The sequence below is a fragment of the Cotesia typhae genome, unplaced genomic scaffold (genome assembly GCF_013202065.1).
Source record: "Cotesia typhae breed Kobodo isofemale line unplaced genomic scaffold, CoteBio_Ctyphae contig_5, whole genome shotgun sequence".
In the NCBI taxonomy this organism is placed as follows: Eukaryota; Metazoa; Arthropoda; class Insecta; order Hymenoptera; family Braconidae; genus Cotesia; species Cotesia typhae.
In genome coordinates this window covers 12,738,352-12,755,703 of record NW_027423757.1, presented here as the reverse complement: position 1 = coordinate 12,755,703, position 17,352 = coordinate 12,738,352, and the positions used below count along the sequence as shown (strand labels likewise).

The window sequence follows — 17,352 nt, the reverse complement described above, 5'->3', positions numbered from 1 at the left end:
GTACTGTATGGATTACAGTCAGTATTATTTTTTGAATGTAATGGATGTGAGTACAGATTCGAAGTTCAAAGCGAACCTGACAAGAGTGATGAACTTCCTACTAATCAAGGTATTCTTTTGGGATGTTTTGGAAGTGGTATAGGGTTCTATCAACTTGAAGGCTTACTTGCTTCTGTAAATCTACCCTGCTATGATTACAAATCATATCATGAAATGGAAATAATGATGGGTTTGCATGTTCAACGCACAGCTATCCAATCAATGGCTAATGCAGGTGCCGAAGCGGAATCAAGAGCTCGTTTGGAAGGCCGCATTACAGCTGTTGGAAATATGGCGCACACAACAGTAGTGGTTGATGGCTCTTGGGGTAAAAGATCATACAAAACTGGATCGTTTGATTCTCCTTCTGGCTTAGGAGTAGTGATCGATTACCATACAAAAAAAGTTTTAGATGTTGGTGTCGCCAATCAGAGATGCTTACAATGTCAATTAGGTAAAGAATTGGCTCATCTCTGTTGGTGTAATTATGATTCGAAAAAAACTTCTAGCAGTATGGAGTCGGCAAATATTTTGGGACTGTTTCAGTACAGTGTTGAAAAACATAATCTCGTGTACAAAACTATGATTGGTGATGGAGACAGCAGTGTCATCAAAGCAATCCACAACCATAACCCATATGTAGATTTTGATGTTACCGTGGGAAAACTACTTTGCACGAACCACATACTTCGACGTTTGTCAACAAATCTTTCTAATTTAGCAGCGTCCTTGGATCAATTCAAAGATCACCCTACTCTTAAAAATTTTTGAAAGTAGCTGGAGGAAAATCCAGTACTGCTATTCGAGCAGCAGCCAAATATTGGCAATCTGTTAACGATTCTCAGGACAATAAAATTATGAATATGCTGAGGGACTTAGAAAACATGGCTAATCATGTTTTCGGTCAGCATGATGACTGTCGAGATCATTATTGTGATGGGAATAAAACAGAAGCTAAAAATCACATGGATGAACTAATAAAAATAAATATGTGGAGCACTATATTGGGCTGTTTCGGTACTTGTATATCTGCCCCACTAGATTTTTTAATGAATTCCAATAACAATTTAGCGGAATCGTTTAACAATGTGGTTGCTTCTAAAAATTTCGCAAAACGTGTAGATTCTTACAAATGCGGTAGCTACACTTTCCGAGTCTGTTATTCAGTCATCCAATTTAATTCAAAAACGGCCATGTGTGACGTTTATACCTCAATGGGAAAGAAAGTTCCAGATCAGTTGAGGCATATGGAAAATATGCGACGAAAGAAAGTTGAAAATAATGCACGTCGTGCAACAGAGAAAGGCTTCCGAAATCGCCACCCGGAAACCAATTACTCCAGAAGTGACGCACATTATGGACCTGGTGCCAATCCGCCGATCATGTCACCTGAAGTATATCAAGCTAGATTCGGAGCTCACGAGCAGAAGTTGATGGCTTTACAAGCCGACAGAGTGAATATTGAGCGTAGAACTGTAGGCCAATCACGTTCAGTCGAGTGGCATACGACTCGTCGACTGTATTTAACAGCTTCTAATTTCAAACTTGCTTGCCAATGTCGAAAAATTTCGACTCAAAACAAAGCAGTTCGTGAAATTCTCTATTCACCAATAGCAAATTTTCATCCTGCAATAAATCATGGTATCGTCAATGAGAGTCAAGCTCTTAGTGATTTATGCAAAGAGTTTGGCGTACAAATTGATAAATGCGGATTTTTCATTGACGCAAATATTCTCGGCTTGGGCGCTACACCTGATGGCTTAATTGGTACCGATGGAATAGCTGAAATTAAATGCCCGTACACCATAAGGAACATAACCGTTGAAGAGGCTATTAACAATAATGTTGCGTGGTTCAAGCCTCATTTTGAACGCAATAAACCGAGAGAATTGTTGAAGAACAGTCCATATTATTATCAAATCCAGGGCCAACTTCACGTCACTGGAAGAAAATATTGTTTATTTTCGATATGGACTTTCAAAAATTCCTTGAGTTTGGTCATCCATTATGACGAAGAATTTTTTAACAAAAAATGCTCCCCAAACTCACTAAATTCTATTGGACTCATTTGGTGCCTGAAATATTGAACCCAAAATTACTATATTCTTCTTCGAATGATGATAAAGAAGTAGAGTATTCACATGAAGTAGAAAACTCATCTACTATGGTATGGAAAGAAGTTGATGATGCCATAAAAGATTTTCTTCTTTGTAGTAACCTTTCTAAGCCCAGTTCTCTTGCACCTACCATGAGAGTTCGTAAAATATTAGAAAAAAATAACAAGGATACTAATAAAAATGATAAAACTAAAGATAAAAATAATAAAGATAAACCATCTGAAAAAATCCAACAGAAGATAATTGATATCATTCCGAATCCAGATCAAAATGAATCAATATTAGGGCAAGGTGAATTGAATGCTATTTATGAAGCTGAAATTGATAGTGACGGAGACGAAGACTCAGAACGATTTGGAAATTTCATCGAAAGTACTGAGGCAGAATTTAGTCAAGCCGAATATCAAAATTTACTGAAAGATTTTAATTTTTAATACTAAATGCATGTTAGTATATAATAAAACCGCAAGTATACAATATATCTCACTACATAATGTAGATTTATTTATTTATAGACGTCAAATAATAAATCTAGAATATAGCATTATATGCATGCCTTATAAAATAAACATTATCTAGAAAATATGAATAAATAATAAAGAATATATAACTCACCATATCTGGTGATAAATTCAAATTACATGGATGACTTCCGTTCCAGGGCTTATTGGTAACATTGCTTCTCTCTATCCCATGGTAACTACATTTGGAGTGTAACTTGCGAACTGCATTATCCACAAATTTTGAAAATTTTTAACTTCCCACTTTTTACACTGGGATCCCTTTGGGACCTCATAATATGTACGATACTGTTGTTTATGTTGAAACTTGGAAATGGTTTTCATAAAACTATTTAATTAATATTATTGTTTAAAATTTAACTAAAATGTGATTAAAATCTCCTAAAAATTCTACACGGAGCTGATCATTTCTTTTTTAGTGAATGGTAATAGTTTTTTTTTAAATAATTATTTTACACATGACATTTTTTTCCCATGTTTAACCTACAATTTACTTTTTTTCATTTTATGTAAGTATATTTTAAATTTTACTATCTTCAATTATTATCAAATTGTAGCATTTTAATTTTTCTAACGACCAAATTCATTCCCCTATTTTTTTCTTAATTATAAAATTAATTATTAATTTAATTCAATTTTAAAAATTTTAGTTCTACATTCTGACACCAGACGGCGCTTCGGTAGAAAAATTTTCAAATGGCAATTTAGGGAGAATGCCCTTAAGACGCAGATGACAAAAACTATCTCATCAATATGAGGAAATAACGAATTTGGTACTTTAGATAGAATTTTAAAGTCCTTGATTCGTTGATTAACGCGTTCAATATGTATCCTTACAGAAGCGATGTTGTATGTTTCGTCTACTTCTTCCGGGGTAAATTGATCTTTATGACCAAAAGGAGGCATCACAAAAACAGCATTTTTATTTTCTACTTGGGTTTTTATCTATGGAAAGCCTTTATCAGCTAAAACGACATCACCAGGTTCAATTAAATCGACTAAACCACAATCATTCGTTATAAAGCAATCACCAGCACAAGCACCATAACATTTAGAAATAAAACTGATAAATCCACTTGGCGCACAACCCACCATAAACTTCACTGTATGATGATGCTTATATTCTGAATACATTAATACCCTTTGATTTACTTCCGGTGGTATTTCGGTATTAACTTCTGTGCAATCGATTATGACACGAGTGTCTGGGTAATGTCGTTTGAATGATTCTGGTAGAGATGCTTATATACTTGATTTAGAAGGCCAAAAAATAAAATTTTTCAGTAAAATATTCAATTTTTGTATATGCTTTACAAACATTCTATGTGCTGAAGTTCGATGAATATTAAACAATATTGAAAGTGCCGTAAATGATAAACCAGTTTTTAATTTCATTAATGTAATTAATAAACTAGTTTTTTTGTCTATTTTCGAGGCTTTATAGTCTGGAAGTAAAGTTAAGAGATATGAGAAAATTGTCAATGACACGCCCGTTAAACTGCTCATAACTTCGTCTGTAATAATTGAAGATAGTCCATGGAAGCCTTGACAAGATTTTGTGAGATTCATATTTATTGGATCACAACTTGAGTCTCGGACATCTTTTGAAATTGGTATATTTGCTTCGCAATTCTTATCTTCTGTTTTGTTGATTGGAATATTAATCTGTACTGCTGCAGTGCTTATACCGTCATGATAGTCCTGATTGCAAAAAAAATATGTTAATTCTTCATACGTTTCATCTACAACTGTCTCCGTTTGACAACTTATGCTTCGTTGTACAGGTTTAAAAATAACACTTTCAATACTAGCATTAATCTGATTCTGATCAACACTATTAACATGCACATTATCACCTTGCTCCATTACTGAATTAATTGAATTGGTGATATTTATCGAATTCTCGGTTTCATTACTCACAAAAGATTTCTTAATATTTGAAACTTTTAATAATTCACGATTTTTTACTCACTGGAAACGTCCCAAGGATTCTATATTTTTTTTAACATTTTCACTTCCAGGAAAGATGGAAGGAACGTAAGATGGATGTAACGGATGTTCCGATTGTTCGTTGTTGATAAAATGAGAACTACAAATTCTCATATTTTTATTTGGTTCCCAGTCTTTTGGATTTTCTCTGAAAACAAGACAAATTAAAAGGTTAAGTTTTTATTATCACATAAATATCATAAATATTAATAACTTAACTATCAAAATTATAGTTTTTTATATATCTGGGTTTAATTACAACTTTTACTTTAATTTTGCAATGAATTGTTGATTAATACTGAACTTACACATAATTTTTTACTGCTTTTATCCACTGTTTACGTTTTGCTATTTTCCATGCGGCTCCAAACATGCTATCTGGGAATTTATAAAATTTCACTTTCACATCAACCCCACGTTTTTGACGTGATGTATTATTACAACCACGGATGCAGCAATTCTTTCTTGAAGCTGACATAATTAAAATAATATCAATTAATTTTAATATTATTTATTAAAAAATAAATCACGTTTAAAAATTTAATAAACGATGCCAATTACTTGAGATATTCACCACTAGTTAGCGTAAAAGTCTAGATGCTCGATCCCTATTGCAAACTATCGTTACAAAACAATATTACTTTTGCCACCTACACTCTGTCTATTGTAATTCAAACGAACAAAAAAAAATAATGCATTTTTGCTCAGTTGGTAACTATGACTGCGACAAATAACATTCACAGCTTTTGAACATCGCTCTTGTTGAAATAATAAATTATAAATAAATATAATTACTATAGTTATTATCAGAAATATGTTACTTTGCTCATACATGAGGCACTATCTATTAGACGTTTAAAGTCTACTTACTACTCTTACTAGGCCTCTAGAGTATATACTCACTCTCGACTATAGCTCTGTACCGATCACACGTACATCTAGAAGTTCTGTGTACTACACATAATAAAGCTGCAACAACATATAGACGCATATATAATCAAAGTGTTATATTATTACTGGAATAGCCATCCTTCCTATTCTCCACAAATTATTATAAAAATCCTTCAGTTATATAAATTTCATAATTAATCATTCATTTATCAGAAACATGACATAAGAAACAAGATGTAATTTTTAATTTTTCAAGATAAAATAAATAACTTTATAAATATTTATCAAAATTGTTAGTCGTGTTATGATTATTAAAATCATCTATGATAATTGATTGATAGTTTATCAAATACTCAAGAATATTTTTTCCGTAGTTTAAAAAATAAAGTGAATTGCTAATTTTTTATTAAATCGCTAGATTATAAATTGAAAAGAGTGTTTTTGTGATACCTGAGTGACAACATCTCATAGATTGTGACATTTTCACCTAAATGAACATACTGTTGGAATAAAATAAATAAAATGGTTAAAAACGATGATAAATTCAGTATTGAAGATGCTAAAGCTGTGATCGAGAGTGGCAAAAACCAATCGCACATAAATTACTCGTTATTAATATTGGATCAATGTCTTGACACGTGAGTATTTTCTCAATTAGGTCACGCTGACTTATTAACAAATGTAACAACAAATTTTTTTTTTATAGTTATACAGTGGATGAATTATTCCTGAGCTTCAATGGAGGTAAAGATTGTACAGTAATACTTCATTTAACAGCTGCCTTATTAAAATTACGTGGTTTGTCGCCGTTAAAGTGTCTTTACGTTACCGAGGATCCGTTTCCTGAGGTTACTTTTCTCTATTTGCTTCTAAAAAATAATAAAAAATAAATATATTCATTCAGTTGATTTTATTTTATCTTTAGATGGACGAGTTTGTCGACAAAGCTTCTCAGTATTACGAAATAAAATTAATTCGAAAGAAGAAACCGATAAAAACAGCTGTAGCAAGTCTTTTAGAGGAAGACAAAAATTTGAAAGCTACCTTAATGGGCATTAGGAAAGATGATCCAGGTTCGCAGTCCTTGGAGCCGTTTAAATACACTGATGCAGACTGGCCGAAGATCATGAGAGTCAGTCCAATTCTTAATTGGTCTTACAGCCAAATTTGGGAGTTTATTTTGAAGCACCAGGTTCCTTATTGCTCGCTGTATGACCAAGGGTACACCAGTCTTGGCAACAAGACATCCACCAGTCCCAATCCTCTGCTGCGAGACCCCGATAATCCAGCTCGTTACCTTCCGGCGTATAAGCTCAAGGACAGTTCTACTGAAAGAAATGGAAGACAATGACGCTTCTATTATTAATTGTTAAATAATTAAATTTATTTATTTGATCGATTGACTTTTTGTCGGCAATTTCTTCAGAGATCTGATGTTTACTTATTTATGCAATATAAAAGTGTATTTTCTACTTAATTAGAGATAATAAAAAATTTTATTGTTCAATTCAATTGATTTTTCGTTTTATTCTTGTTGGGTTAAAAATTTTGTAAGGACCGTATTCATAGTCCGGTTTTAAGTTTGTACTTAAGCCTGTCTTCATGAAGACGGCCTTATCGGCTGTAAGTTATGTGATGTGGGAGCATATCTTCCATCCACTCCTGAGTAATCTGATTGTTATTATTTATAATTATTTAATTATTAATTATTATTATGGATAATTATTCAATTACCAATTATTATTATTTATAATTGGTTATAATTATTTAATTATTATTATTATTATTTATAATCATTAATATTATTTCATTATTATTATTATTATTATATCATTTATAATTGGTTAATCATTACTATTCGTTAGTTATAGTGCATTAAATAATATAGTTAACATTTTATTATTTAAGTTGAAGTTTTTCTACAACGCTATTAAGTTGGAAAAGCGTGAAGTTGTATCACATCACCATAAATTATACCGGATTATAATTTACTTGGTAATATCAAGCAACTGATAGAGTCTCGTCCGCTACAAGGACATTTTGGGAAATTTTATTTTATTGTAATTGCATTAAAAGTAATAAAATTCACATTTGCAGCTGGCGAGACGCTAATAAAAGTATTGTATTAGGATTAAAAATATGTATAAGTTTGTTTGTAAGATTAGGATTAAGTATTAGGATTAAAATGGGCAGCGACCGGGTCCTTGAACGAAAGTATGGGTCTAGGTACAAGTAGGTATAAGTATAGATGTATATTCTGAAGGTATGGAAAATTACAGAAGTAGTGTAGTTGAGGAAGATCGGTAGAAGTATATGTAAAAGCAATCAGTGGACTCAAGGACCCGGTCGCTGGCCATGCGACACAAGTTTCTAATCCTTTAATTGCTTTTTAGAAAACGAAAGGTTATTGGGATTTTTATGGGAAGATTTGGGAAAAACTCTTAAACTTCTTACAAACAAACTTATACATATTTTTAATCCTAATACAATACTTTTATTAGGGTCTCGCCAGCTGCAAATGTGAATTTTATTACTTTTAATGCAATTACAATAAAATAAAATTTCCCAAAATGTCCTTGTAGCGGACGAGACTCTATCAGTTGCTTGACATCACCAAGTAAATTATAATCCGGTATAATTTATGGTGATGTGATACAACTTCACGCTTTTCCAACTTAATAGCATTGTAGAAAAACTTCAACTTAAATAATAAAATGTTAACTATATTATTTAATGCACTATAACTAACGAATAGTAATGATTAAACAATTATAAATGATATAATAATAATAATAATAATAATGAAATAATATTAATGATTATAAATAATAATAATAATAATTAAATAATTATAACCAATTATAAATAATAATAATTGGTAATTGAATAATTATCCATAATAATAATTAATAATTAAATAATTATAAATAATAACAATCAGATTACTCAGGAGTGGATGGAAGATATGCTCCCACATCACATAACTTACAGCCGATAAGGCCGTCTTCATGAAGACAGGCTTAAGTACAAACTTAAAACCGGACTATGAATACGGTCCTTACAAAATTTTTAACCCAACAAGAATAAAACGAAAAAATCAATTGAATTGAACAATAAAATTTTTTATTATCTCTAATTAAGTAGAAAATACACTTTTATATTGCATAAATAAGTAAACATCAGATCTCTGAAGAAATTGCCGACAAAAAGTCAATCGATCAAATAAATAAATTTAATTATTTAACAATTAATAATAGAAGCGTCATTGTCTTCCATTTCTTTCAGTAGAACTGTCCTTGAGCTTATACGCCGGAAGGTAACGAGCTGGATTATCGGGGTCTCGCAGCAGAGGATTGGGACTGGTGGATGTCTTGTTGCCAAGACTGGTGTACCCTTGGTCATACAGCGAGCAATAAGGAACCTGGTGCTTCAAAATAAACTCCCAAATTTGGCTGTAAGACCAATTAAGAATTGGACTGACTCTCATGATCTTCGGCCAGTCTGCATCAGTGTATTTAAACGGCTCCAAGGACTGCGAACCTGGATCATCTTTCCTAATGCCCATTAAGGTAGCTTTCAAATTTTTGTCTTCCTCTAAAAGACTTGCTACAGCTGTTTTTATCGGTTTCTTCTTTCGAATTAATTTTATTTCGTAATACTGAGAAGCTTTGTCGACAAACTCGTCCATCTAAAGATAAAATAAAATCAACTGAATGAATATATTTATTTTTTATTATTTTTTAGAAGCAAATAGAGAAAAGTAACCTCAGGAAACGGATCCTCGGTAACGTAAAGACACTTTAACGGCGACAAACCACGTAATTTTAATAAGGCAGCTGTTAAATGAAGTATTACTGTACAATCTTTACCTCCATTGAAGCTCAGGAATAATTCATCCACGGTATAACTATAAAAAAAAAATTTGTTGTTACATTTGTTAATAAGTCAGCGTGACCTAATTGAGAAAATACTCACGTGTCAAGACATTGATCCAATATTAATAACGAGTAATTTATGTGCGATTGGTTTTTGCCACTCTCGATCACAGCTTTAGTATCTTCAATACTGAATTTATCATCGTTTTTAACCATTTTATTTATTTTATTCCAACAGTATGTTCATTTAGGTGAAAATGTCACAATCTATGAGATGTTGTCACTCAGGTATCACAAAAACACTCTTTTCAATTTATAATCTAGCGATTTAATAAAAAATTAGCAATTCACTTTATTTTTTAAACGTCTTCGTCAAATGCTCGCTTAGAACTAACTTTCACACTCAGGTCAACTGTCCCTCAGCACTCATCCCTTTTTCCCACTCCTCGTACTTACTTTCGCATCCCTCAAAAATCATACCTACGTACATACTCTCGCTCATTCCTTCTCTCTTGCACTCATACGCTCCAAACATTGTATCTTACAGCTAGACTTACATACTACCTGATGGCCCACGCTTTGGCGTATACTCTTTTTATTTTCGATATTACACTCGGCCATCCTGCAAGGACATCTGCTCTCAGATGTCTTCCTCTACCTCGCTGCTGTTTGAGTCTTCATCCCCGTCGTCGGCATAAGTCCAAAGCTTCATAAAGTCGGCAGTCGTTGATGTTTGATTTGGTCTCATATGCTTCAGTCTCTTGGTCTCCAAAGTGAAATTTTACATCTTCCTTTAACAAATTCGTTAACGGCTTAGCAATCTTCGCGTAACCCCTAATAAATTTTCTAAAATACCCCGTGAGACCCAAAAAACTTTGAACTTTCTTAACAGATGTTGGTTTAGGAAAGTTTGATACGGCTTTAGTTTTATGAGTAGACGGTTTTATGGTGTTTTCCGAAACAACGTACCCCAAATACTCAATTTCTATCAGCAGAAAACGACATTTTTCCCAGTTTATAACCAATAACCCATACTGTTCGACTATTTTTATTATCATATGAGTAACCGTTCCCATGCTTCCTTCAAATTTCTCGCAAGAATAACAATATCGTCCATATAAACTATGAGAATACCCTTATCTATAAGGTCTTTAAAAGTCATAGTAATATATTTTAGAAATATAATAGGAGAAATCTTTAAACCGAATGGTAACTTTAAGAATTCATACTGTCCCGTTGGCGTGACAAAAGATGTATATTTACGACTATCCTCGTGCATTTTCACATGGAAAAACCCATTTTTTAAATCCAGTGTCGTAAAGTACTTGAACCCCTGTAATGCGTCTAAAATATCGTCAATTAACGGCAATGGAAAATGTGGACATTCAATAAGCTCATTTACTTCTCGAAAATCAACACAGACTCTGATGGAGCCATCTTTTTTTCTTACTACAACTATAGGACTTGCATATTCTGAATTTGACGATCTTATAATGCCCTCATTTATCCATTGCTTATTCATAATTGGCGCCTTGAGTTACGCCACCTGCGGTACAAGATAGTACTAGAATATTTGGAGTAATTTTTTGTTGCCAAGAATGTCAATTTAATTGTCAGATTTTAAAAACTAATCTACTGAAGAATATTTGTTGTTTTTATTGTAATAATGGCTTATTTGCTTCAGCCAAATTATGTACGATATGTCTGCGGTTGTGGATCATTAAAACCCATTTCTCGTATTTATTTTTGTCGACATTGCTTAAAGATTAGGTGTGGTTATTGTGTTTCTCATGAGGTAACCTGTCAATTAAAATTTAATCTTTAATAAATTATTTTTTTTTCAACAAACAAATTTGTTTTTAAAAATTATTTTTATAAAATAGAATTTTTAATTTCTCAAAAATTTTTATGTCAATTTTTTTTTGTTAAAAAACTTATTAAATATCTACTGAATTAATTTTACAAATCAATTGATTATTCAGACAGTAAATTATTATTTTTTATTCAGGTCGACTCTCACTACTGTCCAAATTGTTTAGAAAATTTACCATCCTCCGAAGTGCGACTGAAGAAAAACAAGTAAGTGCTCTAACAATCGTCATATCATTCGATATTGACAGTTTCAATTATTCCAGATGCTCTAATTGTTTCGACTGTCCTTGTTGTTTCCAAACACTGACTATTCGCGCTGGTCATCCGCCAATAAGACCAGCTGCGACTGCCGAAGATGCTAAAGCAACACCCAAAAAGGTTTATTATTTGTGCTGTTCATTGTGTCGATGGAGTTCTCGAGATGCGGGAATTCCCGATCAGTTTGTTGGTACGTAGTCATCAATAGTTAATTATTTAATAAAAAAATATAAAATTTTATTTTATTTTAGCTACTGGGGGTTGGCCGGAGCAAGAAAATCCTCACGCAGCTAGAATAACTGCATTGATTGATTTTCACAAAATACTCGCTTCACGTGAACGTCAAAATCAGGAACGTAAAAAGTTTGATCCCAAAAGAACTTCTTTGCAATTTGTAATATATATATTTTTTTTTTATAATTTAATAAGCTAATATTTATTGTAAAAAATTAACAGTAATTTTATATTATACAAAAAGTTTGGACTAACATCTGCAATGGCTCGAAAACGAGCTGGACTTCCAATCGTCTCGGAAGCCAAATGGCAGCAATCCAATTTTCCTCAACCTTCTGTTGCTTCTGAAGAAGTCGAAGAACTGCCTGCATCTATTTTTTCTTCTCCCGTTGACATAACAAAAAGTATATTATTTATTTATTATAAATTTGTAGGAAAAAATTTTTACACATTAAATATTTTTGCTTGACAGTTACAACATTAGATCAACGATTGCAGCATCCAGAAGTCCAAGCTGAGAAAATTTATGAGTTAAGACCGCAGCATAAAAAATTTCCTGTAAAAAGATCCCAGAGATGTCGAGCTTGTGAGCACAATGTCAGCAAACCAGAGTTTTCACCTCAATCCATTAAATTTAAAATTCAACTGGCGGCTTTGTAAGTTTTTTTTTAACTTAATTCTTGAAATACATTTATTAAATAAATAATTTTTTTCAGCTATCATGTACCAGAAGTACGCATCGTTACTTTTGAACCATTGGAAGTCGGCAAGCCGAGTGAATTGCTGCTAAAGTTTTGCAATCCAACCCAACATCAAACACAAATAATATTACTGCCTGAAGATACTCCGACGACATCCACTACGACATCAGCGACTGGCGAAAAGGAGGAACTCAAACGCGAGAATATGCAATTGGTAATTTAAATATTTATTGTTGAGACTCTTGGTAAATTTATTAACCTGATTAACCACCTGATTTCTAGGGCTGTGAGTCGCCGAATTTATTACCGTCTGTGGTTAGACAAGCGTCAGTACTGGAAGATCCAAAGCCAGTGAAAATTGTTTCTGGAGCAACCATTGAATTGCCAACTGGTCCAGTGATTCTAGCTCCGCGTGATGATGCAGCTGAATACGACGATACTGGGGATACACAAACATTCCCAGACGATCCCAAGTAAATATCTCTAGTACTAATAAAAATAATAATAATAATATTAGTAAGAGTAATTTAAATATCTTACGAATTTGCAACCATGAATAACATGAATTATTAAATAAAACAGATTGGTGGTATGGCGAAAGGGTAACAAAGCAGTACTAAAACTACAAGTAACACCTCTCGTCCCTGAGGAAGGCAAAGAGAACGAACCAATTATTGTTGGATTAGTTATGCAGTACGGATACATAAACACAATCGCAACTCTGGAGCACAAGACGCCGCAAAAGGTCGATTTAAAAGTAAAATTATTTCTGACGCTTGATAAAATTAGTAAATGTTAATTTTAAACATTTGCTAAAAAAAAAAAAAATTATTTAATATTAATTATTAACTAAATTGTTTTTTGTAACTAATCACCGTAAATAAACTGAGTACGCAGGTCTTGATGTAATTTTTTTCAAAGATTTTATTTAAACCCAGAATAAGGAAATGGTAGAATAGTATAAATGGCTTAAAGACGTCTTCCACGACGACCTCCCTTCCTTCTGGTTGAGTCTGATGGGATCGGAGTAACGTCTTCAATTCGTCCAATTTTCATGTTTGAACGCGCGAGAGCTCGAAGAGCAGACTGCGCACCAGGTCCTGGGGTCTTGGTTTTGTTGCCACCAGTAGCACGAAGTTTAATGTGAAGAGCAGTAATACCCAGAGTTTTGCATTTCTCGGCTACGTCCTGATTAAAAACAAAAATTTTCAATTATTTTTTTTTTCCGATATTGACAATTAAATGTAAACACTGATACGTACTTGAGCAGCCAACATAGCAGCGTAGGGTGAAGCTTCATCACGGTCAGCCTTTACTTTCATACCACCAGTGACACGAGCAATGGTTTCACTGGAAACAGTAATTAAAAAAGGTGTTATTGATTTTTTTGAGGAATTATTAAATGTAATTACTCAAGAATGGATAACTTACCGGCCTGAAAGGTCAGTAACGTGGACAAATGTGTCGTTGAAGCTGGCAAAAATGTGAGCGACTCCGAACACAATTTCACCTTCACGAACTTGGGGTCCAAGAGATACTTGGGCCTCTTCTTTAGGCGCTTTTGAGCGTTTGGGAGCCATTTTTTACTGCAATTAAACAATAAACTTATTAATAATTTATTCACTGATTCACTTGTTAGTTTATCTTGAAAAAAATTTTTTAGGTTAGTGTACACTGGAATAAACACATGAAACCTCGATGTCAACTTTTTATCCAGCCACATCCACACCGGTGCGAAATTATAGTCATCAATTTAAATTATACATTCATTTTAAGAAGACAAAGAAATTATTTAAACAAATATTTAATAGCACGAATAGTTATTTTAATTAATAACAAATAAATAAAATCTTACTCAATTCTCGACTTACAGCTTTGCTGCTGACGATATGGAAAAGACCGAGTATATCCTTTATCCACTTCGAGCGCTGTTTAGTTCCTGGAAAGTGGCGCCGATGTCAAACTACAGTTTGTTCAATCACTTCCTTTTTTTAAAAAATAATTTAATATTTTAGCTTGTATAATCTGTATCAATTCTGTAGTTGTAGAATTTTAAAGGTGACATTTGTTCTATTGATGAATCAATCAATTTTTTAAATAATTTATTAATGTTTTTATTGCTATTCACTTCAAGGAAAATTAAAAATGCGCGCCAGTTTAAAAAGTATCGATTTGAGTGCTCCTACCGGTAATTTTTGTAACTTTTCATTTTCAAAATTTTTTTTTTTAACTGTAAATAATTATTGTGAATAATAATGACTTATTTAAGTGAAAAAAATAGCAACTAGTGAATCAGCTGTTCAAAAAAGTGTCAGAAATTTTAATTTTCCAACTAGAATTTTCTTGAGTAACATTAAATGTTAACTATCATACTTATCTACTTTATTTATAATTTAAAGTGAGTCATAAAAAATAAATAAGCTACTACTTGAAGGATATATAAAAATAGTAGCTGCAATAAAATGTAATTAACTATTATTATAGTGATTGTTATTGTTATTATCTAGTGTGCGATGAGAACAATGGACTACAGAAAGCATGATGGAGCATGACTGATTTTGTTTTATTTTTTTTTTTTTAGTTATAATAATAATAATAATAATAATAATAATAATAATAATAATAATAATAATAATAATAATAATGTTTGAGAGTGATGGTGGGAGAGAGAGCTGGTGCTGCCATCTGGTCCTGCTGGAGACTCTCCCTGTCGTTGGCCCGGAGATCAGCAGGCTCGGTGCAGGAGCTCGTAGTGCTCGCCATATTTGTTGTTGTCGTCGATGGGGTAGACTAGAGCAGCAAGAGAAAACTGGACTGAAGTGAGGTAGTGTGTGATCTCCCCGACACAAAGGAATTGATTCGCGAGCGAGTGATGAGTGAGCTGATTATTCATCGCGGATAACGACACTTAGTATGGATCCTCGGACGTCGTAATCACTGTTGTGAATACACTGGAAAGACGATTGCGAAAAAATAATAAACTCGCGGTTTGTGTGCTAACTTTCAGCTGGCTTTGGGATTCGTGCTCTTTTTTTGTTTCTTTATTGTGCTTTTTCCGCAAATTTTTTATTTTATTTTCATTTTTCACAGACCCTTCATTGTGATACTACTCCGTTTTAAAAACAAAAACAAAGAAAATATTTATTTTATAAAAATAAATTACAATGAAACAGTGCTAAGTTTAATTGACAATTGGAAATTGGAAAACGAAGTTTTAACGGTGTACGGTAAAGGTAAGATGTTTTTTTTTCGGTTTTTTTTTTGTTTTTTTTTGTTTTTTTTTTGTTTTTTGTTTTTTGTTTAGGTTGAAATGTTTATTTAAATTATTAGACAGTTTTGAGTGTAGCCAACGAATGGATTTAGTGAGAATGATGTGGGGAGATAACAAAAACCCAGTGAATTTAGCAGAGAGAAAGAGCAAAAATAAAGACAAAGAAGGATCGAGAAAAAGAGGAAGAGAGAAAGCTGGACTGGATGTTGTTTAAATGAAGATGAGAGTAATAGAGAGAAAGAGAGACCGCGAAAGCGAGAGAGAGAAAGAGTTTGTGATTGTATTGGGGTAGGATGACAGGAATAGGAATAGGAATAAGAAACGAGTGTATGTGACCACGACACCACGAGATTTAAGAGGGGTGGCTCCCCTAGAATTACTCGGGACTCGGGGTCGTCGTACGAGTTCCTCCCGCGATACCAGAGTCTGTCGACCCGTCAAGGTACTGCCTGACAAATACTATTCTTTCATGACGTTCCATATGTTTCTGGCAGACTTCATGGTTGTCAAAATTCCTGTCATTTCCTCGGCTCTATACTCCTCCGAGCAGAACATAACTCCAACTACAAAACTTAACCGCTCTACCTATATGCTTGTAGCTTTCATAGTCATACACTCTCTTTATCCAGTTTCTAGTCTCCAGACAGCCATTTACTTTTTCCAATTTATTGCATTGCAGGTTTCTCCTTTTTGATTTTTGTTCACACGATTCGATTTATTTAATTTATCAATAACTAAATACTATATGTATTATCAAAAACATAGATCAGCTGTTTAGTCATTTGTTACTGATAAAATCTAAATTATTGATACTAATTTTTTTTTTCCAGACATTTGAATAATTTATTAAAAGTTTTGTCCTGATGAACTTGAATTAGGTTGTTCTAATTGTTAAACTATCGATTTTTAAAGATTTAATCGAACCGAGAGTATTTCACATTGATTGTATTATGGGTCCTCAGTTCTTAGTGAAAGTATTATACGAGTACATATATAATATATAATATATAATAACATTAACTGATGAAAATAAGGATGCGAATTGCTTGTGATTTAAGTGAAAGGTCTGAGATTTATTATAGACATAAAAATTATTACCAGTAGGATAATGATATTTTCAAGGTTCTACGACGTTGACCTGCTTTAGATTTTTACTTAACATTACTTCCTGTGAAAAAAAAAAATATTTCAAAACATTTTCACAGTAATAATATAACGTCAACGTCAATAACAACAACAACAACAACAACAACAACAACAACAACAACAACAACAACAATAACAGCAACAGCAACAGCAACTGCAATAATAATAGTAAATTAAGAAATTTATTATCGCTAAACATTCTCACAACATTTATATCTACTTTTAACCGACATTAGTCATATTAATAATAAATTAATTTATAATATATAATTGGAATCGTCAATAATATATATTGTATTAGTAGTTGAAAATGATTGTCAGTTACAGCGAAATTAATAGGCATTGTTGTACTAATATAATGAATGTGGTCGAATCCTATAATCAATTATTCGCTTCACCGTCGGAATTATATTGTCTCCGTTAGCCGTGACCTGACGT

At 32.6% G+C, this 17,352-nt stretch overlaps 5 protein-coding genes across 7 annotated transcripts; 2 read left to right on the top strand and 3 right to left on the bottom strand.

Moving 5' to 3' along the window:
- Positions 1-2,792: 2,792 nt before the first annotated feature.
- On the bottom strand, positions 2,793-5,738 carry LOC141530554 (uncharacterized). 2 transcript variants are annotated; one of them, XM_074247734.1, is made up of 4 exons: positions 5,228-5,738; positions 4,975-5,137; positions 4,650-4,814; positions 2,793-4,378 (listed from the first exon to the last, which is right to left on the bottom strand). In XM_074247734.1, the coding sequence occupies exons 2-4, from the start codon at positions 5,037-5,039 to the stop codon at positions 4,360-4,362; spliced, it is 249 nt and encodes an 82-aa protein (XP_074103835.1). In that variant the 5' UTR covers positions 5,040-5,137; positions 5,228-5,738; the 3' UTR covers positions 2,793-4,359. The 2 variants fall into 2 exon arrangements, with proteins under 2 accessions (XP_074103835.1, XP_074103834.1); XM_074247733.1 differs by having other exon boundaries at positions 4,975-5,738.
- Positions 5,739-5,925: 187 nt separating this feature from the next.
- On the top strand, positions 5,926-7,064 carry LOC141530552 (uncharacterized). The gene is made up of 3 exons (XM_074247731.1): positions 5,926-6,195; positions 6,264-6,405; positions 6,483-7,064. Exons 1-3 carry the CDS (start codon positions 6,080-6,082, stop codon positions 6,906-6,908), a joined length of 684 nt encoding a protein of 227 aa, XP_074103832.1. The 5' UTR covers positions 5,926-6,079; the 3' UTR covers positions 6,909-7,064.
- A 1,599-nt stretch (positions 7,065-8,663) lies between these two features.
- LOC141531203 (uncharacterized) lies at positions 8,664-10,905 on the bottom strand. 2 transcript variants are annotated; one of them, XM_074248806.1, is made up of 4 exons: positions 9,990-10,905; positions 9,533-9,752; positions 9,323-9,464; positions 8,664-9,245 (listed from the first exon to the last, which is right to left on the bottom strand). In XM_074248806.1, exons 2-4 carry the CDS (start codon positions 9,646-9,648, stop codon positions 8,820-8,822), a joined length of 684 nt encoding a protein of 227 aa, XP_074104907.1. In that variant the 5' UTR covers positions 9,649-9,752; positions 9,990-10,905; the 3' UTR covers positions 8,664-8,819. The 2 variants fall into 2 exon arrangements, with proteins under 2 accessions (XP_074104907.1, XP_074104906.1); XM_074248805.1 differs by having other exon boundaries at positions 9,533-10,905.
- A 118-nt stretch (positions 10,906-11,023) lies between these two features.
- Positions 11,024-13,406, top strand: Dctn4-p62 (dynactin subunit 4). The gene is made up of 9 exons (XM_074248804.1): positions 11,024-11,227; positions 11,441-11,511; positions 11,568-11,752; positions 11,814-11,956; positions 12,041-12,200; positions 12,269-12,452; positions 12,513-12,711; positions 12,780-12,970; positions 13,080-13,406. Exons 1-9 carry the CDS (start codon positions 11,099-11,101, stop codon positions 13,294-13,296), a joined length of 1,479 nt encoding a protein of 492 aa, XP_074104905.1. The 5' UTR covers positions 11,024-11,098; the 3' UTR covers positions 13,297-13,406.
- Positions 13,404-14,407, bottom strand: Rps14 (ribosomal protein S14). The gene is made up of 4 exons (XM_074248807.1): positions 14,353-14,407; positions 13,929-14,083; positions 13,760-13,847; positions 13,404-13,685 (listed from the first exon to the last, which is right to left on the bottom strand). The coding sequence occupies exons 2-4, from the start codon at positions 14,075-14,077 to the stop codon at positions 13,467-13,469; spliced, it is 456 nt and encodes a 151-aa protein (XP_074104908.1). The 5' UTR covers positions 14,078-14,083; positions 14,353-14,407; the 3' UTR covers positions 13,404-13,466.
- Between the last annotated feature and the right edge of the window lie 2,945 nt (positions 14,408-17,352).